Below are 25,934 nucleotides of genomic sequence, written 5' to 3'. Positions count from 1 at the left end.
AAGTGTCTCATGCACAGATCAGCTGAACAAAAGATTCACCAGCTCAGCGAGGAATTCGAACCTGATTGATAATTAGTTTCAATTACTTGGACTTTGGAGTCATTTCTCCTCAAGGTCCCTAAACTAACATGAGAGTAGTGGAAAATACACAATGAATTGAAAGATGCCAGCAAACGCTGGGTGAGCTTTCAGAGAGCGGTGAAGACTTTAGATGCACGGTTCATGGTTCAGGTATCTTTATTATACCGGAGGAGAAATCTGTCGTACAGCCAGTGGTGTCAAACCACATAATAAGAATAAATACAAATACATCACACTTAGTTATTTAAAAGGCCAATAGCAGCAGGGAGAAGACTAGAGACTTTTAAAATCTGTTAGTTCTGCTTCTTGTTTCTACGACCAGACAGAAGCAACAAAAACTCACGATACAGGAGGTGGCAGGCACATCTTACTTTTGAAAGTAAATGACCCACAGAAAGTAAGTGTCCAGTGTCTGCAATGCAATAAGTGTACAGGCTGGTTGGAGTATGGGTTTTCTTGACAGTACATTTCCGAATGAGTAAAAAGAGATTGCAGATCTTGATTGGTCGAAATTTTGAACTGATTTTTGGGAAAGATCGCCCACCACTTAAAACAACACATGACCGACCACTGTGGTTCATAACTGCTCTAAACTCTGACTGTGAAGTTAATGGAAGCTGCGGTTGAACCTCTTTTGGACAGAGACTGGACTTAATTCCTATCGTGTAATTGTTCTCATTCATTTTTAATCCCTTCGTTCTGCTGTAATGTAAAAAGCACGTCCAGCTCCCGTCCTGTATATTCATTTATTTTTGTTGTGAAATAACTAATTCCAGCTCTGAGGCTTCAGCCGGCTCGCTGCTCCACTGCACAGCAATACTGGAAATACTTTGAGCAGTGAGACGATTAATATGCTCCGTGTTTGGATCCAACATCAGAGAGGAGGAAGGGGACTTACGTGGAGTCATTGTCTTTCTCTTTCTTCCGTATCCCGAAGGCCTTCCTGGTACGTTTTTTCAATCCTAAGGAGAAGGAAGAGAAAAAGGATGAATACTCGGATGAAGAGACACCAAAGGCACAACTAAAAGATGAGACTGCGGGGGGGGGGGGGGGGGGGTTAAAGGTCAGTTGTGGTGATCTGTTCGGCATCTATCAGCCAGCAGATTAAAGGGGATGTTTTTATGTATTATTGAGCGACTGGATGTGTGAGGTGTGACAGTGTGAAGGTAAACACCGTCTGTCAAAACTAAAAATGTCAGCCTCAAGGCCCGTTGTTGAAAATGGAAAATTCATTAGGACTGCAAAAAAAAAATCAATGCACCGAGAATTTAAAAGGAACAGCTGAGACGGCCGTGCAGCACAGAGGTAGCTGCTGTCAATCACACGGCTAATTATACTCAAAACAAACTCGTACGACTGCCAGTTTGAATCCTCAGCCTCACTTGGAAAAACTCAAGGAGGCCGACTCCCTCCACCTCTACCTGCCGGTGTGTCCCTGAACAAGGCATCAGATATCCCGCTGCTCTAATGAAGCAGATCAACGGCAAACAATACAAAAGGAGAGTGTGTGTTGTTCAGTGTGAGAGTTTAGCATCAAGGAAACTGTCAGCATGTATTTGTCAGAAAAAGGTCTTAGATCCAGAATCTGGGCCTTGAAACAGACCCTCGAGTCCTGTGAGTGCAGCTGGAGGAAAAAAGGAAAAGACACCGTTCACACAATATTCCAGATTTTCCCAGTCAAGATCCATGAATTGTTTCCTGTGAAAATAATGAAAAACGCCACAAAAGACTCCTGTTTCTGCCCATTTATTCAGATCTGCACCAACTTGTTTTGGGTTCTTCCTCGGGTCATGGCCCCTCACCTTCACAAATCACTTGAGTCATGTTTGCAGTTTTTCTGCACAAACAAACAAAGGCAGACAAAAACAGAAGCTCTTTCTAAAGAACCTGTAACAGACTCTCCTGTGAAGACGGATTACAGTGAGCACATCCAGAGTTCAGCTCGAGGACAAAATGAAGGGAGACTGTCGACTCTCCACACAATAAATATCGCAAGCTTTCAAACCTTTAGGACGCAAGAAAAAGCCTGAATATAATTAAAATTTTCAGATTTTGTTTTGTCAAATCCAAGAATTTTCACAGAGACAGATTCTTTAAATGTCCCTCGAGGAAATTGTTTATCATTTGAGGAGCTGGACATTTTTTTTCACATTTTCCTGAGAAAATTAAATTTACTCTTTTTCAAAACACATCACAACTGACTGATTGACTAATAAACAAATTAGTTTTTCTCTGGTGAGAAAAAAATTAACTTATTTTTGCCACAAATGCGCAGATATCATATAGTTGTTTCAGTTGCTTTTCCAAGAAATGGCTTCTACTAAATCATCTGAAACAGCATTGTTGGGTTAGTTGTTTCACTATAGCGACTCTCTATTTCACTCATATATAATTATAATTATCATGTTTAATATCTTAAGGTTTTACAGCTTTAACATACAGTTGATTTGTTTCCTAAAAAAACTGCACTGAACACCCTGACCTGAAAAGTTCCCGTCTCGTTCTTACCCAAGATGAAAGCCCAGTTGTCTCCCTCCATTTCTTCCCTGATAAACCCTCGATTCTCATTCTTCCTCCAGCTCGTCTGGTTGTGAACTCACCACATCATCTCACGACTCAACCTATCTCCTCCTCGTGCTCCGGACACACACTAAGGCTCAGAGTGGTAACCTGATGCTGCCTCTCACCGAACGACACACGCATGAAAACACACTCACACATAAACACACACACACACACAAACAAGGTATCATGCTCCTGTTGATCTGTCTTTGATACTCAAATTCAACACCACGGACTCCTCTCGTGAATTAAAGACAATCATCATAGAAAATTTATAAAATCTTACACACACGTGTGACAAAGTATATACGTCACTGTGAGTTCATGCAGCAAATGCAATGCTAAAATTCCGGTTATATTCAAAGTTTTTACATTATATTCCTTCGTTTCAATTTCTTCACCCTCTGCATCACCGCGGCTGCCACCAAAATTAGAAAATTGATCCGAAAAAGACCTGCTGGCCATGAAGCGTCTCACCCAGAAATACCCTCTCATTGATCCTGCCAACGTGTTCGGCCTTGCTTCTATATATGAACAGTTGCTGTCACGGGCTCTGATAAATTCCCCACCACAGGCACAAGCTCAAATTCAACGGCTCGTCCTATTTACACACAAAAGGTAATTTTAAGAGCATATGCAGGGACACGCACGCGAGCTCAAGACACAGAGCTTGATGAATATTCATGGACATTAAGGTGGTGAAGGATGCAGCAAACACACATTTCAGTAAAAAGCTACAAAAGTGAAAAAGACAAATACAGTGAGATTACACGTGTGACACTGAAAACAGACAACAGGCAGAAAACATTTGCTTTCTCCTACAAGAAGATAGACTTTAAATAAAGATGGATGACATGACTGCTCCCATAACTGAAGCCAAAGTGTCTTGATCGCCACCCGGTGGTCGGCAGCAGTCAAGGTCATAAATCAAACCTCCTCCATGTAAGTGGATGGAACATGGACTGAACTGAAAAGTCAAATTACACATTAAATCATGTTCCCCAGGTGGAGACTGGTTCACTTTCTACATTTGTTTGTTTTCAAAAACAGACATTTCACATTTGCTCGTCTGACTAAAGTCTGTTCAAAGTATTGGATCATAACCTGCTTTGTAATTTTAGGAGAACACGGTTTGGCTTGTTTGTCAAGTTGAACACTTTATGAATAGTAAACAAGAACATAACAAAACTGTGAGTGTGCATGCATAGTTTGCCATCTACTCAAATTTACAGGCCTATGCATACAACGACAGACAATTCCTCTCCATAAGTGAGTCACAATTTATTATAGATCCTAATTCTGTATTGAAGGTTTCAGTCATTCAAAGCCTGACTTAAGATTTCCCCTCTCACTAAGCTCGACAGTTTCCCTCCTTCTGACTACAGCGAGGCATCCATCCGGAGTCTGGGTTCGAGAACAGTGTGGCGTGTTCTCTCAGCGCATAATACATTGAAGGAATGGAGCTTTAATTGTTCCTTCAGCAGCAGTTATCAACCGACAGTAAGTGATTCCTCCTCCGTCTCTTCCTTTAACGACTCCTCGGAGTCTGATATCGTCTCATCCAGATCAATCCTTAAAGTCTGTCTGAGCTTCAGATTTTTTGGGATTCCTGCAACTGCCTCAGTCCTTGTGTTGATCTATTTTTTGTGCCTCGCCAGTTACTTCAAGGCCAAAATGATTAATAAGTGTGTAAAATTATCCTCCACAAGGCTGCGAGACAGGGAGGTCTGGTTTTCTTCATCATCTCTAAACAGCTCATGCAGCCGCTTCTCCTTTTTCACTTCAGACAACAGGCATCATGAAGGTGCAGAGCTGCATTTAATCCAATATGTCAGAGGCATATTTCTTGTTTCAGGCCTTTGTTTTCAATAAATACCTTTCTTTATTTCTCACACCTCTTTTGGCCTCCCCTCTTTTCTTTAAGGTTTCATTGGCCTGTATATCGTGTGGTGCCCCGAAGCAAGAGCTGACAGGTTTACAGCTGTGCAAATGAAAGAGTATTCACTGTGTGTGTGTGTGGTGAAAAATGCATAGGGCAGCATGTAGCAGCATGCCTTCTTGCTGAATAGCTTGTTCCTAAGCTTCACATCTACATACTTCATATATTATAGAAATTAGCAATAACTGACAAATTGGAGTTAACATGAAAAATGTAGCATAGTTGCTCAGATCATTGCACAATTCATTATTTTGATGTCTATTGTACAAACAGTCCAAACACATGAACACACACATTTCAACTCTTCTTAAAAAAAAAAGCATGGATGTGAGGAGCAGGGCCGGAATCTGATTGGATGACATGCACGTGGAAGATTACATGAATGCGTATGGCAGGGTTTAATTACTGGAGAGCGAAATCACAGTGTGTACACTGTACGGTACGCACTGTTTAATGACTTAGCAGCTTCCGTTCAGAGGGATGCTAGCACAAGTGATAACGTAATTTGCCGTCTGTTCTCAAGACACAGTAATGTAATAGAAAGAAAAGCCAAAGGACATGAAGCCGAACAAGACAGGATACTGAGAAACGTAAAAAAAAAAGGACTCGGTATGAATTTCTAGGGAATTTTCCAAATAGTGTTTTACCTGAAAATAGTTTACAATCCAGGGTTGAGGATCATTTTGGACAAGTGGGACTCTAACTTTAGAAATTGTCCCAAAGTGAGAACAAACAGCAGAGGGAGGAACACACCCCAGCCAGCGCAGCAGAGTGTGTTATTATTATTATGGCTCTGTGAGGTCCACCCTTCAACCTACAGGAAGTGGTTGCATATAACGTGGCCTTCAATAAAAAGAAGACATTTAAAGCACGGTAATCATACCTTCCTCATGCTATCACTTCAAGCCCACAAGAACTCATTTGACTGTTTCACCATCAGCGTGCAGATTTACACCAGGGAGTTGTCCACTTAAAACACACTGGCACTGCATGTAACAATGTTTTTAACAAACTGAGGCTTTTTCCACCGAGTGAGCCTGAGAAAACTAACTTTGAAGGTTCTCCTATAAGTTCTGAAAACTAATAAAGAAAAATAAAGAATAAAAAAAAACAAATGAAAGCTGCAAGCAGTGTTGAACAGGTCCTCGCAGGACGCTGCATGACACAGCTGTGTGCTGTCACTACCATCGGACACTGAGCGAATGAGTATGACGTTATTTCTTGTTTGTGTGCATGGCGGTGAACATGAAGAATTAATTGCACATTGTGTATTGATTCCTGTGTCAACTATGTGGCACCAGACAACATGCACCGAACATGCACTTTGTTTGTACTTCCTTTAGCCTGTAGGTGGCGATATGAGTGAATATTGGCATGTAAATGTATTCATGGGATGTAAATGTGAAGTTTGGGAATTTGGACAATTTTTATGCGAGTTTCCAAAATATATTTTAAAATCCTCACTACAGGCCAAAGGAATCTGAAAGCCATTAACAGAATATTGTAATCCTACCAATTCACAAATCTAGATCAAATAAGAGAAGCCATTATTTGTCCCGTAACAGGGAAATCACTGATTTAATTTGATTAACTGTTTCAGCTCTAATTAAGTTCCACTTCTTCCAGTTACTTTTGTCAGGGTTAGGGTCAGGGGCTTAAGTAAAAGCTGCTTTTATCATGTTTCCATCCATCTAGTCTTTGAGGTTTTGTGATTGAGTCTTTGCATCTATTGTGTGATTTCCTTCTTGCTTCTGCTGCATTAGTCTATTTGCCAGAGTCAGAAAACTCAACTGGAAGTGGTGCTATATAGGCTCCACACACACACACACACACACACACACACACACACACACACACACACACACACACACACACACACACACACACACACACACACACACACACACACACACACACACACACACACACACACACACACACACACACACACACACACAGAAATTCAAACCACACACGGTTGCACATGTGTGTGAGGCAACATCTTAAGTAGAGCTTTAATTCAGGCCAGAGGGGGTGGAGGCTGTTGTACAAGCTGCTGCAAGGGGGTGGAGAGAAAAATGAAGAGGTTCTGGCCAACCAAACAACACAAACACACACGCACACACACACACACACAGCTTGTGCTCTCAGCCACAGCAGAGCACCAGGCCAGGCCACTCCAGACTCTGAATGGGAGACCTGTGCTGCTGTGCATAGTAAGTAGGAAGGACCATAATACACCACTGAGCTTTAGAAGTGTTGATGTTTTTAGCTCTGAAACACCAAGTTAGCTCTCAGTGCATTAACTTAACTTCTTAAACACATTTATTGATTTTCTTTTTATGAGTGATCATCTAAAAACAGATGATAAATCAATATTTAAGTGGAGGCGGAGAAAAAGAAGGTGATGTATATGATCCAGTGTGGTAAACAAGCCGGAGCATGCTCAGATGTGAGTTTGGGGGATGAGAGATTTGCAGTGTGCAGACGCTGTGTTGGGTTGTTGTGGGTATTTGTTGTGAGTGAAGCTGTTGACTAAGCACGAGGAGAAGCATGTGGACGCGCTGACAGTCGAGGAGACGGACAATTAGCAGAACGAGACGAAGGCTGGCAGGCACATAAACAAACCAGAGGAAAACCTGTAGAGGGCTTAAAAGAGACAGAAAGCTGCGAGACGGGCGGGCAGACAGGCCGAGAGACAGACAGATGCATTGTAAACAGGACGTTTAAAAGGCTCTTTTGTTGGGAGTGACTCATCCGTCCTCATGGCCCTGAGAGGCAGGTGGAGGTAGACGCAGGTGAGGAGAGATTTGCTGCTTAAGATTGGCAGATACATCGACGGTGACCTTGTAACGCTGCAATGACTCAGAGACAGAAAAGTGTCTAAGACACGTGTGCACATGTGCAAGCACCGTTTCTGCATGAACCTGAAAATCTGGACGTACGCTCCTATCCGGCAGCTACTCTGCAATACACTCGGAAATAGAGTGAATCAAAGCTGCGTATTCCAAGATTTTATTTATGCAGGGAGATGTCAAATGATGACAGATTCATTATGCATACACCAGCTTTCCTCCTGCCACGTGCTGAGACGGAGACGAGCGGTGAACGACGGCGGATTATTCAATCTTCCCCTCCAACCTTTTCCCCCTTGTCAGTCCCAGAATTTAAGATGTCGCTTCTCTAACTTTCCTGGCTCCAACTCCCAAGAGGATGAGAGGAGGGATCTGATAGAGGATAAAAGAAGGAGGAAAGAGTCTGGAAGTGATGTCCTGCTCCACCTCCCCATCTTTTTACTTCTGCAGCACAAACACAAACCTAAGGCTGCAGAAAACCTCCAGAAACGGCCATCGACAGCCATCACAGTGTGTTTCTGTGTGTGTGTGTGTGTGTGTGTGTGTGAGAAAGAGCTTGGGTCAGTGTGGAAGAGAAAATGAAGCACGGTAATCATTTGTTTGTGCCCGCAGATGCTAAATTTAGGCCTCGACTGCACTGTCCAGGTGGCTGCACTGTGAGCTATCAACGGTTGCACTTTCATTAACAATGTACCCAGTGCACACGCACAAGCACACACACGTCGGGAATATGGATGGTATGCACGTCTGTTTTGTTGCACGGATGCATCCTTTGAAAAAAAAAAAAAAAAAAAAAAGGAGATGTTCCGTTGAGTGACGTAACCGACCTCTCAGGAAACTGGGTCAGTGCCAGACACAATATCGCAGCGTGTCGGCCGTTGGTGCAGAGATCAACAACAGACGTTTGAGAGCGCCAAGATGGAGGTGATGCATCCATCTGTGGACTAGATCAGTTTCGTCTCGATATCTAATGTTTTATTTATCTATTCAGCTTCTTTTATTTCTACAGGGACTGTAACATACTGAACAGATTAGGAATGAACATTTCCATTATGAATTCATCAAGAGGTTATAGCTTTTAGAAACTGATTTACAATTTAGTCGATAAACTGCGGCCGTCAACAATTCTGAGAACCCAATAAGGTGATTTATACAAAGTGTTTGTCGTGTATGAGGAATAGTCAAAATTCAAAAGAACAGTATTGATTTATTCTTGATTATTCTACTAAATGTTTCACAACTACATGAGGCCATTGATACATATCATGGTATTTGGTCTGAAACGTACATTTACATAGCTGTATAAGTATTGATATGAATTGAGAATTTTTATATATTTAACTTCTCTTAAAAACATGGTCAGTGGTGACATCTCATCAACTGTCTAATATGTTGCACAGTAGCTTAAATGTTGAAAAGAATAGTTGTGATATAAAATAGTAAACAAGATGCAATGGAGTATGAATGCGTGTCCGTCATCGTTTCCAAACGTCTCCGTTTCTGCCCGTCCAGACAACTCAGCCCCGGAGTTTTCACAATAAACAGTACGAGCAACGTTTCTGAACTTTTTCTGTTTTAGCAGCTCCGAGACAAACATAGCAGCGGTGATGCATTCTAACACTGAAATATATCAGCGTGGATTTGGCTAAATGTCTTCCACCATTGTTCTTCATCCCCTCCCCTCCCCTCACGCCCTCTGTCTCTATAAACAGCCACGGCCTCCACGGTTCCCATCCCCAGGCTTCAAATAGCAGCCACAACAAGGACTGTGTAGCCAATGAGCGAGCAGCTTCTAACATGGATTTTTAGCCACAGAGACACAAGGAGAAGACGCATCTTCCACCAGTCGCTTCATTTATTGACACAAGACCTCCACAGATCACAGAAGTCAACGTGGGAACCAAGTGGCCTTTTCTGCCACTGGCTGGTGCTAACTGCTCCCCTGCTCGTACCAGCCGGATACTTCCCACAATCCCCCACATGGTCTGCTTGTTCCACAGAGACGGGAAAATAAGTAGTTGTTTCTTACCAGATAATGTGATTCATAATGAAGACGGTTGTTCAATGCCATGAATGTTTGCTTGCAAGATTCAGTTGAAGACACACATGCTGTGAAAGTTTAAGTGAATCCCTCAAAGCGCGAGCAAATCACAAGTGGGACTTAAAGCTCTGGAGAATCGGCTTGAGCTTTGCTTCAAGCTCTTTCATATAAAACACACAGTTTTGGGGTTTTCTTTCTATGAGTATCTATGAGTTTGAAGCGTGTAGCTGTGAAACATGAGTTTAGCTACAACTTGAGGGTGACCTTTATAGTCTGAGGAATGCCCCATTCGTTGCAGCTTTTAAGATCACGCTTTTAACTAAAACTTTACATTTTCATAAAGATTTATCCTTTGTATTTATTTTACCTCTTTAAATCTGCTCTTTTAAAATTATTTTTATCAAGCATATTTTGTTCTAATTGTTTTAAACTGTGCTTTTTGATTTTAAATATTGTTTTGTTTTTTATCTTTAACCTTTAGTTGCTGGGCAGAACGTTTTCTATAGAGGCCTCTTTAAAAGTCACAGAAACACGGGTGTTGCCTGTCTACAGTTGACAAAAGCCCTTGAAGGCCCCACGACTCTCCATGGAGATGTGTCTCCAACTATTTCAGTCATGTCCTCCTATCAAAACAGAAGCTTCCACTAAGAAAAAAGAACCAAAAGTAAAAATACTCTTCCTTCTTCTCTCAGCCACATTCAATCTGACAGTGAAATGTCATCTGCAGGCACCCAGCTGAACCCCAGCACCACAGGAGGATGGAATAGCGAGCCGAGGGAAACTACCCTCTGTTTTCATGCATGCTGCATTTCATAGCCACGGTCACCTGGCTCATTGATTTAGCTGTGGAGTGATGTTCAACAATCGGATCGGCCGGAGCAGCAGTCGCTCTGCAGACGCCGGGGGAAAGTGAGGCCATCAGTCTTATTTAAGTGTATTTTCCCCAAAAATGTATGCTCACTGTGCACGCGGGCCTCTATCACCAGGACGCTGTGCGCTCACTAAATGGGCCCAGTGTTCCTCATTCCTCATGATAATGGTTCTATTCACACACACAAGTGTTCATTAATAAATTACACTGCATCGAAGCTTCATAAAATGGCAAAACAGTGTCACAGATAAATTGTTGTGTGTATTTAGAGATACATACATTTGAATAAATAAATAAAGTCCCTTTCCTGCACAAATTCACACACTGAAACAGGCAGCAGTGTTCCCACACCTTCATCTGGGTTTGTTTGTTAACAGGATTACACAAAAACTACTAGATGGATTACCACGAGGGATGTGGGAGGGTTCAGGACAAAACCCAATCAATTTTGGGGCAGATCCGGATCAGGGGGTAGATCCAGGATTTACTTTTTCAACATTCATGGATCTTCAAGGGACACAACACTGTATAGTTAGAGATGCTGTTATTTACTGTTATACACCAACACTATTTAAAAGACAGAGGCTTGAATGTGAGGTTACTTCTCTACTGTGTTACAGTGACGGCCGACAATGTGGTGTATTGCCTTCTCTAAAACCACACAGCAAAACAATATATTATGTTAGCTGAATGACAGAGACAGACACTTATTTATGAGTTAAAGAGACGCATGCAGACAGCAACATGGAGCCTTTTTACTAATATTAAGTAAAAACAGAGAATCGAAAGACCTTCAATTTCTATTTTTTGCACAGAAATATATAAATCCAAGCACTTTCAATGACTTATGTCAATGTCAAAATTCACAAATGTATACGTTTTACAAGGACCACTGGGAATCCTGGAATATCTTGATGGTGAGGTGTGACCTGCATGTCAGCAACCTGAAGATCAGCCTCTAAGAGATGGACAGATATGTTTTCTTGCCTCGTGATGGTGAGCGAAGACACGTGTGACGTCAGTTACTGTGAGATTGTCTGGGTTTTCAAGGCTAAAGCTGCTCAAGCGATTTAGCTGCAGCTAAGACAACACAAACAGAAGACAGGTCCAGAGGGTGGAGTGGACGAGTTCATCTTTTACCTCATACACATCAGATACTGCATTAATACCCTGAAGTTCAGTGATCAAATGGTTGTGGGTTGGAATTGAATAAACATGCTGTCATTTCATGTAACACATCTGCAAATATATTGCACAAGTACTTAAATGGGTTTCGATTCTCTTGAAACTCTATGTAACCTGAACTGACTGAAAGCACATACAACCAAAGCCAGAACTGGAGTGTTTCTTCTTATGCCTGATATAAAATGAAATTTTATGTTTGACAGGTGGAGAAAATACGCCAACAGCTCCCTGCTCAAGTGTTTGTCACCATTCACACACAAAGCAAGGCTGCAGGGATCAATTCATTGCATAAGCAGGGTCGACTGTAGCTCCAGCTGCACTCAAAGACTTCTCCTGATGCATCTGTAGATCTTCAAGGTTGAAAAGAATTAGATTTTAATGCATCCTCTTTCTCCTGCAGGTCCCTGCTCAGGTTTGAGCTCAAGGCTAAAACACCAAGGACATTTATTATCACCCTCCTCATTAATGTGAGGAGAGTGATGGGCAGGATGAGTTGTCAAGCTCCAGTATTTCTCAGTTAATATCCCATATTGATAAAAAATCTCCTGAATGTATTTTTTTCCCGAGGTGAAGCGGAGATTCACACTCTTGAAAAAATATTTTAATGTAATGAATGAAGTCCTGCATAGAGAACCAGCTATTTATCAGTTGGTGGATAAAATTCTGCCAATTGAGCCTTTCAGAGACATATCAGTGTCAACATTAATGTTTGCTGATACCTTTATTTGCCCACTGCAGAAAAGATGTACATTTATGTTTATATTTTACTCTTAAGATTGTTTATTTTCTTAATACACATTCTAGATATTTGGTTGTATTTGTATTTTCTGCTTATTTATAGTTATTTACATTAAGGTTTATGATTAAACTGGAAAATATCAAACAGTATCAAAAGGTTTTGATAACGACATCCTGGGAATCAATGCCAATATAATTTATAGGAATTGGAAAAAAAATTGACTCCCCAATATCTGCATTAAACCCCAAAATTCCATCGTAATCAAGATCTTTTTTCTTTATATAAATATAAATTTGACAGCATAGTTAAATTAAAAACACAGAAAATGGTATAAAGTTACCAGCTACTCCCCAGCACATTAGCTTGTAGCTTGTGTTTATTTTACTGAAGTCTGTCCTATTTGAGAGTAAAAAACAACCAGGATCCTGATGACTGATCAACATGTTCCTCCGTGTGTTAACCGGCATGTGATCGGTGTTTACTGTGTGGCGATCAATGTTTCGATCCAATAAACAGTTTGTCAGGATTAACTGTCGGCTACAGACAACAGATCCTCGTAAATATATTCACTCCCCCGTCTTGCACCACAACCTGGACTTTGATTTGAATTTGAGTACATAGAGGAAAACAAGAGTCCGGGAATGAAAGAATACCTTGTTTAAAAAAATAAAAACTGACAAATAGAGCTCTCTTGATAGCAGCCATGCAAGATATATGGTGGAGCTTCTGCTTTTCTGACCACTCAAATGATGCGAGTATACAACACCACTAAGAGCAAGGAGCTGACCACACAGAGACAAAGAAATATACAGAGAAAGATCAGGGTTGGGTTATATAAAGAATATAACAAAAAATTGAATATCCCGCAATGCACCGATTTGTCCATTATAACAAAGTAATAATAAAAGAATATGGCATCGTCCACCAAGATATACACCACAACACTGGAGGAGCTGCAAACATCCACAGCAGAGATGGAGGAGTTTCTGTCCATTGGACCACTGTGAGCTACAGAGAGGAGCTTTATGAAGGCGTGGCCAGAAATATTTTACACTTTCAAAGTGGTCGTGGAAATCTAATGGCACAAACATCCCCCAAAAAAATCCACTTTAATTTCTGGTTGTAAAACATGAAAAACCCCAAGGGGGGTGAAGTGTGGTTCTGTGGCGCTTTCAGCCACATTGAACCCAACATTTATATACACTGGCCTCACATGCTTCAAATAACACCCTCAAAATAATGGTTCATATAAAACGGTTCGTCTGATCTCAGCCAGTCGTAAAATATCAACCGATCAAAAGGATGGTGCAGAGCTGAAGTAACTGGGGAACTAAGTCAAGCTTTGAGCAAAGGACGGACATTATTCTGGGAACATCTCAGAATAGAAGAGTCTAACCAGAAGTGGCAAAAAGGGGGATTCCACTGGGATTCCCGTGTTCTGTTTCCACTGGATGTAAACACAGGGATTTTTTTAACATCTTCAACATACAAAGATGCAGAAGTTCTTCTTGGAGTTTTTCACCATAGACTAAACATGAACAACATGACAGCTCATCAAAAGTTAAGCCAAAGTGCTTCGATCACCACCTGGTGGCAGACCGCAGTATAGGTCATAAACCCTTCTCCATGTTAGTGGAAGGGACTTGGACCAAGCTAAAAGTAAAAGTAGAAAACAGGGTTACTGCCATTTCAGGTAGTTTAATCACACTGGTGTATGTTCAAAGTATTCATTCCAGCAAGTTTGGTTGAAAATGGGGTGAAACGTCATGACTGACAGCTGACACTGACTCAGGATTGGTCGAGTGCATGCATCTTCAGAACTTCGTTACCACGGCTTCAAACCATGATCACTACTGTGCAGACTCTGGCACCAAATTCCTCAGATTTGGCTTCAGTTATAAATAGTGTGAGGAAGTATAGCCATGTCCTCCATACAATCAAGGTTGCCACAGTCAATTTTAAGACTATAAGCAAATAAGCTAAATACATAAATTATAGAGAGACCTTTCATTGTTTTAATATCAAACGCAGCGATTCAAAGTTGTTGAGCCTTAAGGAAAAAGATAAAGTGGGTGGACAATGAAGAGTGATTCACAGATAAGAGGACGGATCTTTTTTCATAAAACTGAGAGACCTGTGTTTGCACTGAGTATTAACTCTCGTACTGAGAGGAGGAGGAGGAAGAGGAGGAGGAAGGATGGAGGGTCTGCGGTGAGAAGAAAATGAACACACGCACACACACTTACATACAAAGCAAACACAAGCCCACATTTGATATGAGTCACTGATGAATCAATTTTACAATTTACACAACAGACTGCGTGATGATTTACAGTTAACAACTACACAGAGACAAGCATAGCGCCCCCTGTTGCCGGAGAAGCAGTTCTCACACTTTTATGTTCTAGAATGTTTCTTATACCTCACATTCTTATAGTGAATTTGAAATTTGACCTGTGGGTGGATGATCTGAAGGTGTAAAAGGAAAAGCCATAAGCTCCTTAAACAATATACAGTATCTCAATTTTGGAAGATATTTTGAACTTATTTGACGTTTCACGATGAAGACCACGACTGAACATGAATGTGAAATGGCAAATAGTAAATACAATTGATTTTCATGTTTTTGTTTGTTTGTTTTCAAGGACACAATTGGGAAAATGTGGGAAACTACCTTTGGGGATCCTGAAATATAAAGCTAACCTGGCTTTTGTGGATACATTACTCTGTTCTCAAGCACTGAGCGAACATAATAACAGACCGTCCGACTTTTCTGAAACTCCACAAATACCGGAGCAAAAACTGAAGGTATAAGTGCAAAGAAGCTGTGTGTATTTATGTCACAAAACACTGGAGTCTCAGTGAACACATTAAGGACAGCAAACAGACTCAGGGCGTTTTTCACCTTAAAGTCCGGAACTGAAGCAAAATTCATGTCTTTTTTACATTGTTTATATTTGATCCGGTTGGTTTTGGTTTCACATTCTAATTTAGGGAGCGCACTGAAGAATTTTGATGCCGCATGTTCGTCATCACATACGAGGCCTGTGTCTACCTATACATGACACCGACTGGTTTGTAGACCAGCAGACATCCTACAATGGCATGTTGTCAATTCTGTTATTGTAGTGTATCGGGAAAAATTCGAATGGGGAAAATGAATGAGCCAGTTCACTCCTCTAATTTCTTTGCCACTGTGATATCATTATGGTATCCCTACCAGCAAAATGAACACACTCGTCGTTCAAGCATTATATCATCGAAGGCAAAGATTACAGGCAATCCTGCGAGCTGCTTCCGATTCTCTTTCTCCTGCCATTGTTTAATGCTTTCTCAAATTCCTGCAATTCATCCGAAAGTACAAACTATCCGGAAAAAAAGTTTGATCCGGACCGAGACCAGCTCTTTTGGTCAGACCACATTTTGTTCTGGAGGTCTGGACCGTGGTCTGAGGCCCCTTTCACACCTGTTATTTTAGTTCGGACGAAACTGAAAATTCAGAGAGTCCAGACTAAACAAGGTAGGTGTGAAAGAGTCCTAAAACACACACATACTTTTGAGGTGTCCAGTCACGATCTGCAATTATAACTTGCTGAACAAACAAACACACACACACACAACTTTCAGAACAGTTGCTTTGTTTAAAATGACTGTAAAACTAACATGTGCAGCTCCAATGATTACAGACCGTTCAATCAGTATTTTCTGAGAAGTTCAAGGCCCTGCAGCAGAACTGGAAATGTGAGAGTCACAAACAGAAACTGCCAAATTATCTAAAACAAGATGAGACGAGTTTGTTATTACACTCAATATAAAGTACTCCAGTGCTTCAATGGTGAATGGAATAATCCTTCAACAAAATATAATGCGGTTCTGACATAGCAGATGTGCAACAAATACTCACTTTGTAGATCCTGTACATGTTAAAACATTAAATCCTTACTTTACACGGACAGTAGTTTTTTTAGGGGCCTTTATGTTGGATGTGTTAGTGATACTCTTGGATCTTAGAACAGCAGTTTGATTGTTATTTTCCCACTTCCATTGCTTCAGTGGTAAAACTGAGACTTTATGGGGCAACTTGAGATAATAAAATAAAGCAGCTATTGTACAGAAGTGAATCAGCATCTTGTGCCACAGAAACTCTGCTTCCTCTCTCCATTACACCCGGTGAACCATTTATTTAGGATCCCTAGCTTGTTCTCAGGTTCTGTGTGTGTGTGTGTGTGTGTGTGTGTGTGTGTGTGTGTGTGTGTGTGTGTGTGTGTGTGTGTGTGTGTGTGTGTGTGTTGGTAGATGTCATCCTGGGTATTGTATGGGCACAGCCAATTCCCCTTTTGTAGGCGAATGGACAAATTAATCATGTGAATGGCTGTGATTCCCTTCAACAAACTCCGGGCTGCACATTGAGTGATTCTGAAACAATGTTCTAACCTTTCGTAATTACTATACTGCTATTTAATCACACAACTTGATGAAAAGAAAATCTCCACTTTCTCCTTTCTGATCTGATCTCCTCTTCATCTTTACCCTGTGTTTGCCCGTCCTCGTATATGCACATTAACTGATGGTAAAGCTGAACATGTGAACTCTCTCTTCTCCCACAAGTCCTGTTAGTGGGATAAACCCATTCATCAGTGTCAGCTCCTCATTGGTCGGCAGAGTTCTGATACACTAAGATCAAATCGACCAGGAACTTAACTATGAGCACTTCAGGGTCTCCAGAGACAGGCTGTGTTGTGTTGGCTCCAATTATCTATAGTTACAGATCACAGTTTGATTTGTTATAGTGATTTAATCCCTGTTCACTAACTGATTAGCCAATTAGTTCAGCCAACACTCAATTACTGAATTTAATCACACGATAAAAAAATGCAGAACATTTTCAGGTTAGAAATAATGAAACTGAAAATAGTTTTTAAGCTTTTAGGGGAATTACAAAACTTCCTGGCCCTTTGGTCATTCACAATTTCATTTTGATTGATATTGGACATTATTTTTGATATTTCAGGATTCATTAGTCCTCCATAAGCAGTTGCTTGACTACCAGGGATCAAACCAGAGCCTTCAACCAGGTTGAATCAAATCAAAATATCTTAACTTGATATAAAAGATGAATGGGACAAGTGAGAGAGACATGGAAGAGGGATGTGGACGGACTCCTCCACCACTTCTCCGCTGGGAACATATTTCTGCTTTTCAGGCATCCAGTCAGGAACTTTTCAAGCATCTATCACCAGCTATATGATACGTCTATATGGTCCGCTAGCCAGTGAGCAACAAACTGTGTGAGTGTGTGTACATAGGCTCCTAAATGGTGGAATGAGGTCCCCATGGACATCCGGACAGCAGAAAGTTTACACATCTTCCGCCGCAAACTAAAAACACACCTCTTCCGACTATACCTTGAATACAATTTTAAAACTAACAATTTAGTAGCACTTAAATGGCACTTACTTACAGCACTTTGTAGTTTTGCTTTTTTGAAGAAATTGTACTTTCTTGATTCTTGTTGTTCTGGGTTTGTACCCTCATGGTTGAATGCACTTATTGTAAGTCGCTTTGGATAAAAGCGTCAGCTAAATGAAATGTAATGTACAGTGGGTAAGCGGTCAGATTGTGAGTCTGCTGTAATGACAGTCATTGGTCATCCCAGAATGTAAAGTGAGCAGCAAGCAGCGAGTGTGTGTTCCTGTGTGTGTGTGTGTGTGTGTGTGTGTGTGTGTGTGTGTGTGTGTGTGTGTGTGTGTGTGTGTGTGTGTGTGTGTGTGTCAGTAGCTCGGATGCAGCCTGGTCACGTCCTCCTCGATGTGCCTCAGGGAAGAACAGGAAATTACTTTGTTTGTAAAAAAAACAAACAGAACAAATTATGAAAATGGGGACAGAACAGAGGGAGTGAAGGAGCAGTGGAGGAATACAGCAGGACGGAGTTGTTTCAACACTGCACACTTTTCATTAATAAATTAGATCAGCACCACTATAACTATAGGATCCAAAAAAAGCCTGGTCTAAATTCCTGTGGATTACACCTCCCTTACTTACTACCAACGGTCTAATCTCAGTTCATGCTGGTTAAGGCCGACCGCTGACCACACCTCTCGCCAGTTCACACCCAGATTACAGGTTTAGTCGACTCTTGGTGGGGAAAGGAATGTCTCGACAGTCTATGGTTCATTAACACAAGGGCCTATTAAATCTTCTCACAGTCACCATCCTCACATAAAGAATCTATACTGGTGTCGCTGAAGAGGTGGAGTGGTGTCTGAGAGAGGAAGGGGAGTGAAAGGGAGAGTGACACGAGGAGGGGAGAGGGGCAGAGACAGAGAGAGAGAGGTGAGGAAACCATGATGAACCACAAGAGCTGGAACCACTTTGAGGGAACACACCATCAATTCCAGTGACACGCTAACGCCCTGCAATATAACCAAGCCTCATATTACCCACAGGTTGACTGAGGCAACACAAACATCTCCCTACTCCTCTGTATATATGGTATATCGTCGCCATATTAACCATTAGTCTTGTTACTTCCAGAACCCCTTGCTGCTATACATGTCATCCTGATGGCACACATGCACGCACACATACTTTTGCAAAGGCTTCAGTTTAAGAACTCAAGAACATTTCCCCTGTCATTCAAGACACTGTGACCTCAAAGTCAAATTTGAAATAACAAGAATTCCTCAGTCGAGCTCTTGCCTCTGCCAAGGCGGAGCAATGATTGTCTAGTTCTTATTGTAGAATTGGAAAACAAAAAAGGGAACTAATCCAATGAACTAAATGATTTATCATTTGGAGCTGCACAAGTTACCTCCGCCAAAGGAAATGTTTTCATCTGTGTCTGTCTGTTAATTAGCAGGATTTTGCAAAAACTACTGATAGGAGGGATTACCACGAAACTTGGAGCAGAAAACAAGTCGATATTTGTCGCGGATCCAGATTGTGTGTGGAAATCCGTCTACTAGTTTTTGCGCAATCCTGCTAACAAATAACCCAGGGTTCTCTGAAAGGGCTACTTGTCACTATGTGCTGCAAAACATGCTGTGTAAGCTTTGCAAATGTACTGAAAAAGACATTGTTCTTAGTGACTGCATGTTATGTAACATGCTGGTACTTCTAAAACAACTAAAGGGGCCATTCCAGGAGAACCCTGCTCCAACGGCTGCTGCTAAAGTCATGCAAAATGGAGGACGGCGTGGCCCTACATCAAACAGAATTACTCAAGCATACACTGACACACAACTGACTGTACACACAGACACAGATGCACATGCTTGATCTGTTCATATAATTCCAATGCTGTGCTTTTATGAGACAGTGTTAAAGGGTTGAAAGAGTCTGATGTCGGTGCCGGATTAGACCCGGCTCCCTCTCACGCTGTGATTAAAAAGAATATGAAGCTCTGTTTCTTGTTGCGGATCTTTTCTAAGAGAGTAAATGAAACAGAAGGCCTGGATTCAAAATGTTTTCATGAGGCATAATGAGATATCAGAGATGATCATGAGATCTGTTAGCTTTAGGGCATGTAAATAAGAAACATGAGCATTTTAAACATGTTTAGCATAATTACGTTTAGAGAGACTGGCTGTATAATTACACTGGTCAGGTTAGAGTCTCATAAACCAACTAATTTTCATTCATGCAGTTAAAACCTCTTTACTATCTGGGCCTATATAATTAATGAAATTAGCATTGGTGGGAAAAACAGATTCCTACAAAATAAGAGCTGGTCCCATGAGTCTTTTCTTTCCCATACTTAAATGCAGAAACACTTTACTGCCCACTTTTATCTCAAAGCAAAATCAGCTAAATAGCAGCTGCTTTAATACGCTAGGGGAATACCTGACACAAACCCAAATAGCAATAAACAGTGCTAATAACAATCTCCATTTTAGTTGCAAATAAAACTATTTTCCACGAGAGCCTTATGACTTGCCACAGGGGAAGAGAAAGGACAAAACAAAAAGTCTTGTGATACTGGGGCAAAAACGAAAAAAAATAAAAAAAACTCGGCACGGTTGGAGAGGAGTTTGTCAAACTTCCTGTATTTGTGTGAACATTAACTACTTGAGTAAAACAGCCTCATTTTGTTCCATGAGAAACATGACATTCCTCTTCCTGCATCCGTCGCCATCGTTAACATCATGGTCAACGTTGTGGTGAAGTGAGGGGAGTAACCACCTTTTTCCTCCGAGCCTCCCTTTTAATTTGCACAAACTCCGCTCTGACCACTCGGGTCTGTCGTGGCTCATTTGTTTTGGAAAGGATGTTAAATGAGCAAATATGAATCTCCCTCAGCCCCTGAGCAGTAAGGTCAATGAGGCACTGAATGTCTGAGAAAATGTTAAAAGATGACAGGAGTGATGAGTCCGTGTTGAAATGAGAAACCCCACAAATCATCTTCAGTCCACCTCAAATTGTCAGAGAGGTAGTAAAACTTGCTGGGTATATGTTGGTTCCAGCTTATTCGGACCTTTAGAACCACTGCATAACACTGCAACTAGAGTTAGTGCTGTATAAGCTGATGTTAGTCAGTCTCTGTTGCTGCTTCTTATCAGTCACTGATCCAATGCTGCCTTTGTAGCATTCGAGAAAGTAAATCAAGTGAGTGGTCTGCCCAAATTAAATTCAACTTGTAATCTCAGGTAACATCAATACACAAAAACATCACTGCATGGTTATGGGAAGTTGAGAGACAACAGACAGGACTGTGTGACATGAAAATGCAGCTGCTCTAGACTTGCTGCCGACATTATACTAGGGGGTGAGGCAGAGAAAGTCTGCAGAAACTCTGGAGGCTCTCACCTGGACGTTTGCGTTCACACATACACCTCCTCTGGGGAACTCCAGAGGAACTCCGGGGGATCTCCAGAGTTCAGCACATGTCTGAAAGCAGCTTATGTTAAACACTATTCCAGGAGCCACCCCTTTGAACAGAAGATCCACACCAAACGTTTGTGGGATCTTTCTTAGCCAATGTCCCATCCGTTCGCCAAGGTGCATGATCCTGCTGACAAACCAACAGACCAACAAGAGGTGAAAACACATCCTCCCTGTCGGAGGTAACCACAACAGAGAGTCCAGAAAAGGAGCCTCCGTCTCCATCCTCCCCTGATGAATCGCAACAACTTGCTGAAGATAACATAAAAAAAAGACACAAACAGAATATCAGAAAATCTTTGCAGCCATCTTTCATTATAGACCCAGATACTGAGCAGTGCACCAGCACTTCCCTCTGCCCTCCTCAGCAGTGTGTTACAGTGGGACCACAGATGACAGGTGCTTTGTGTCTTGTTGTTTAGTTTCACTGATGCGCAGTTTTCTCTCCACTGCAGTTCTCTCTGTACCCATGTCTCCCTTCCTCCCCCTTTCTCTCCCCCTCTGCCTCCCTCTCTGCTGATATGGTGAAAATCAATGGCTCCTCTATTCTGTGGAAGGTCTGATGTCTGCTAATGAAATCCTATCTGCTATGAGTCATCCATCTGATGGCTGCTGGGACAACGACAAGCTGAGCGACCAACTCATCTAAACAGCATCTTATTCACTCACTCACACTCACACTCACACTCACGTTAATAAAAATGAAACTTGCTACACTTATGTAGTTGTTAGTTTCACTGGGATTAAAGAACGGGTTCGAGTTTAGTCAAAGAACTTTTTCGGTCTTTCTTCACTCTAGTGTAGTGAAAAGCACTGGAAGCAGTTGACCAATCAGAACCGATTGGGCTTCTTCAGGAGCCGGGCCTTTGTTTCAGACAGAGGCTGAAAAGAGGAGCTGTAGCAACGGAGAGGTTGAGGATGTGTTTTCTGAACATTTGAACATGTAAATCTTTTCAAGTAATCAACGTGAATAGGAGCACATATCCTTTAAGATTTTATGATTTGGTCAGAGTTTTTCTTTCTAGATTTTCTGTGTTGTTAGTCTCCTATGGTGCACTGAGGTTTGCCTGACAGGTTTCATCTGTAACTGGATTAACAGTGTCAGAAATAATGCTACATCAGACTAATGATGACAAGGCAGAGAATATTCCACCGCAACACAACCTTGGGTAGATGGAGGGATCTTCATTATGAGTTACAGGTAAAGTATGTCCCTGCCCACTTACAAAACCTGCATCAAACTTAATAAAAAATATCTGACCCAAAAACAGAGCTGACCTTGATTTGCATCTGCAATACTAAAGAAGTTTATTATGAGCAACCACAACATCTTAATCACCTGTGTTTTATTTTTGTCCATGAGACAGAGCAGTCTCCGGCAATAAAAACTAATTTGTGGGCCATAATGTTCCAATCCAAACAAAAACACACCAGTGATTATTTAGTGACGTTTTAAGGACCAATAACAATGACCTCATGAAAGTGGGTGACATCAACTTGTGACTTATTTTGCAGATGTTTATTTTTAACTGGTAGTCACACAGCTTGGTGTGTGTACATGCACTGCAGCATTCTGCGTTAACATACTCCTGAATGCAAGAATGAACAAAGTAAGGGATGTTTATTCAGCTCTTGCATTTAAGCCTGGATGTAAAACAGGCGTATAGCGTAATGTAAACAGAGAGGACAGACACGGAAATTCTGACATTCCCACTATCAGGAACTTTCCAAGTAAACAACAGCATCCTGACAACACGTCACTGACAAGCTGGCGAGACACGTCTACGCATGCCGCGTTTCTCTTTAATCATATTCTCAAAACACTGTTCATCCCTCTCTCATGAATCACAATTCTCCCACCCTACATCTTTCTCTCTCTCTTTCTGCAGCCCTCCAACCTTTCTGTCCCTCTTCCCCACATCTCTCATCCCATCCCAGTTATCAATCTAAACGCTGCTAATCTCTTCCTGTAGCTGTGTCTCTGCGTCACAGTGCTAGTGCAACCTCCGCTGATTGAAACTGACATCTGTTTGCACTGGTCTGGCTCACAGCCACGCAGTACAGATACACGCAGAGTGCACGACCCAGACAAATCCACGGATATGGCAAAGAGGGGACTTTTCACACAAACACTTGTTCTAGCTAGAGCTGAAATGAAATATATTTAAACGAAGGGAGGAAGGAAGAAACGGACAGGAAAGCTGAAGCCTGGAAAGAATCATGAAAAACTGATGTCAGCAGTCTATCTTGTATTTCATGGCCTATTTTGTTTGCGGCTATATTTTCTTATTGCCGCAGTTAAAGTTGAAATTCCCTCCTAAAACTGATGCTATTCTCTTCACTCGTAGGTGACATTACATGCAGTCGATATGTTATATTATGAGAAAACTGAGGCACAATTAATGAAATTCTGCAGTGGAAAAAGCCTATTTTGCTTTTTGTAAATCATCAATATTCCTCTAAATCCCCCCATACAGTATTGTAAGGAAATCACTAATTAAAGTAGATGATGCAAGTCGAAGGTAAGTGGGTACTACAAAAAATATATAAAAATACACATCTAATCAGTGCTCATGTAATGATCATGTGTGCCCATATTTATCTCCTAAACCCCCTGCAAATTTAATCAATTGTTATAATTAAGTCGAGTCAAAGAAGATTGAGCCAAACGCTAACTGTCGGCCCGGGAGCGGAATACATTACACACAGAAGCACATTAATATTATATGGCCAAATAAATTTCTCTTCCCTGAGGGTTTCCCCGCCACCATGTCTATTCACCCTTTCTTCAATAATATGAAACACAGTGCAGGAAAAGAAAAGAGGAAGCGCTACAAATCAGATGGACAATGGGAAATAAAAGAAAGTTAAAGATCGCTGCACTAAAAAAGATACCGACATGAAGAAGTGACGGCATGAGGCTGAGAATGAATGGAACTGCAGACGTAGAGTGAAAACCATCAGTGAGAACAATAAACCAAACCATCATTATTCAATTGTTTAGATGAGCAACATCAACAATGGTGATCACAACCTGGTGGCATAGGTACAAGGACACTCATAACAAAGCATATTCAAAATACCTGAAATGCTACTTAAAGTAAGGAAACAGATTCTACCAGCCAATGCTGAGATTAGCCAGCTGAACTAAAGGGTTGGAGCACTCAACCAACCCAAGCCCCACCCCAAAGTATCCTTTCATAAAGTCCTACCCCCCAAGCATGGCCTGTTTGGGGGGTAAAAAGATTTCCATGGAACTTAATTTAGACCTTGGTCCCTGTGGTCAGAACACACAGTCGAAACATGGCTAAAGACCAGGGTCATGGTCACCTTTGTTCAAGCACTGATGTGTTTAAGAGGGAAAATATCCCTCACTAATCAAGGCTGAGGATGAATGGGTAAATACAATAGCTATCATGATTTCACTGATGTCAAGCTTCTACCTGGACATCGCCACAAATCAATTTATCAATGACAATGAACAATAGTTATTTGTTTCTCTTTATACACTCAAGAAGTGGAGACATAAGAAACACAACCATGAAATAAATAAAAAAAAGGTTGCCAGCTTTAATCCTGTGCCCTTGTGTTAATTATTAGTTTCTTGCTTATTTGCCAAACAAAATGCATCAATAAACCAATATCGTAGTGATTTCACATCAAAGTCTCTTCTCCCTTTCGTTTCTCTTCCAGTAAAATGGTTCCAAATGTTCTATGACTCATTCTGCACTCAGTGACATCCAGTGAAAATGCTCTGCTGGCTCGAACCTATGGCTTCACTCCAAAAAACCTCTGTTTCATCCCTCTCCGACATATTCGGTTAAATCCGCAGGTGTAGAAGGTGGTGATGAAAAGTCCTCAACAGAGAGCAGGCCTTTCCATGTTGAGCTGCTAGCTACTGTCAAATTGGCACAGGGGCCACAGCGCTATTGGCAAATCTAAACTTCATCACTATTTGTGATAATTCCCTCTGTAACGTGCGTAAATATGTTGAATCAAATAAGCTTTAAGGCTGCAACACTGCAAAAAAGTTGGGGTAGGGTTAGAATTGCAAGAAAACAAAATAAAAGCTAGGAAACCAAGTCTGTGCAACCACCTCTGTTTATTTCTCTGCAATGAGGTTATTCTTTGCCATTTGTCAGCTGTCTGCAGGATTACTCAAAAACTACTGAGCCTGTTTCCATGACATTTCCTGAAGTGATGACCCGTGGAAGAACCCATTGCAACCCAGATTCTTTCACCACTTACTTTAAACATGGCGAGATAGGGTGTTAGTCCTGATGGAGGTATGAGCTCCTGTGTGTCCTACCGAATACTAAATCACTCGTCCCACCACATGAGCTGATGAGCCACAAACAAGGAAGTGACTTACCAAAATACAGGCTTTTCGTAATGACAGCTGCCCCCTCTCCCCTCCCTCTTTATCTATTTGTCTAGCCCTCTCCCTCCAGGGCTCTGACACGAATTGCTGCTCTCCATGTATCTCTCCCCTTCTCACGCAACGCCACTTGGACATTTTGACTCACTTCATCTACTCCTCTATGCCAACCACTCCTCGTTTTGTTTACCCGTTTCATCCGGAATCATATCGTACACTACACTCATCATCCCCGAGCTTTTTCCTGTGTCTCGTTTGTCCCGCTTGCCTCTCATTGGGTACTGTGGATTGCTCCCCTACCTGCTCCACCACGGATTCCGTAAAAGACACTATTATTAAACTTTTTGAGTGTTTGTGTCCCGGGACTGAAAGAAAGAGATACACTAGGGCTTTGTAATCCATG

The 25,934-nt window shown here is 41.5% G+C and overlaps 1 protein-coding gene across 14 annotated transcripts in view; it reads right to left on the bottom strand.

The window, feature by feature from the left end:
* Positions 1-25,934, bottom strand: part of sgip1a (SH3GL interacting endocytic adaptor 1a) — a 65,486-nt gene that overhangs the window by 27,783 nt on the left and 11,769 nt on the right. For all 14 annotated transcript variants that reach the window (XM_034584105.1, XM_034584106.1, XM_034584093.1 and 11 more), the window contains exon 3: positions 980-1,043. In XM_034584105.1, coding sequence (XP_034439996.1) covers positions 980-1,043 — 64 coding nt within the window. The remainder of the gene's footprint in view (positions 1-979; positions 1,044-25,934) is intronic.

Source organism: Hippoglossus hippoglossus, chromosome 4 (genome assembly GCF_009819705.1).
Source record: "Hippoglossus hippoglossus isolate fHipHip1 chromosome 4, fHipHip1.pri, whole genome shotgun sequence".
NCBI classification, from domain to species: Eukaryota; Metazoa; Chordata; class Actinopteri; order Pleuronectiformes; family Pleuronectidae; genus Hippoglossus; species Hippoglossus hippoglossus.
This window is presented reverse-complemented; position numbering and strand designations above follow the sequence as displayed.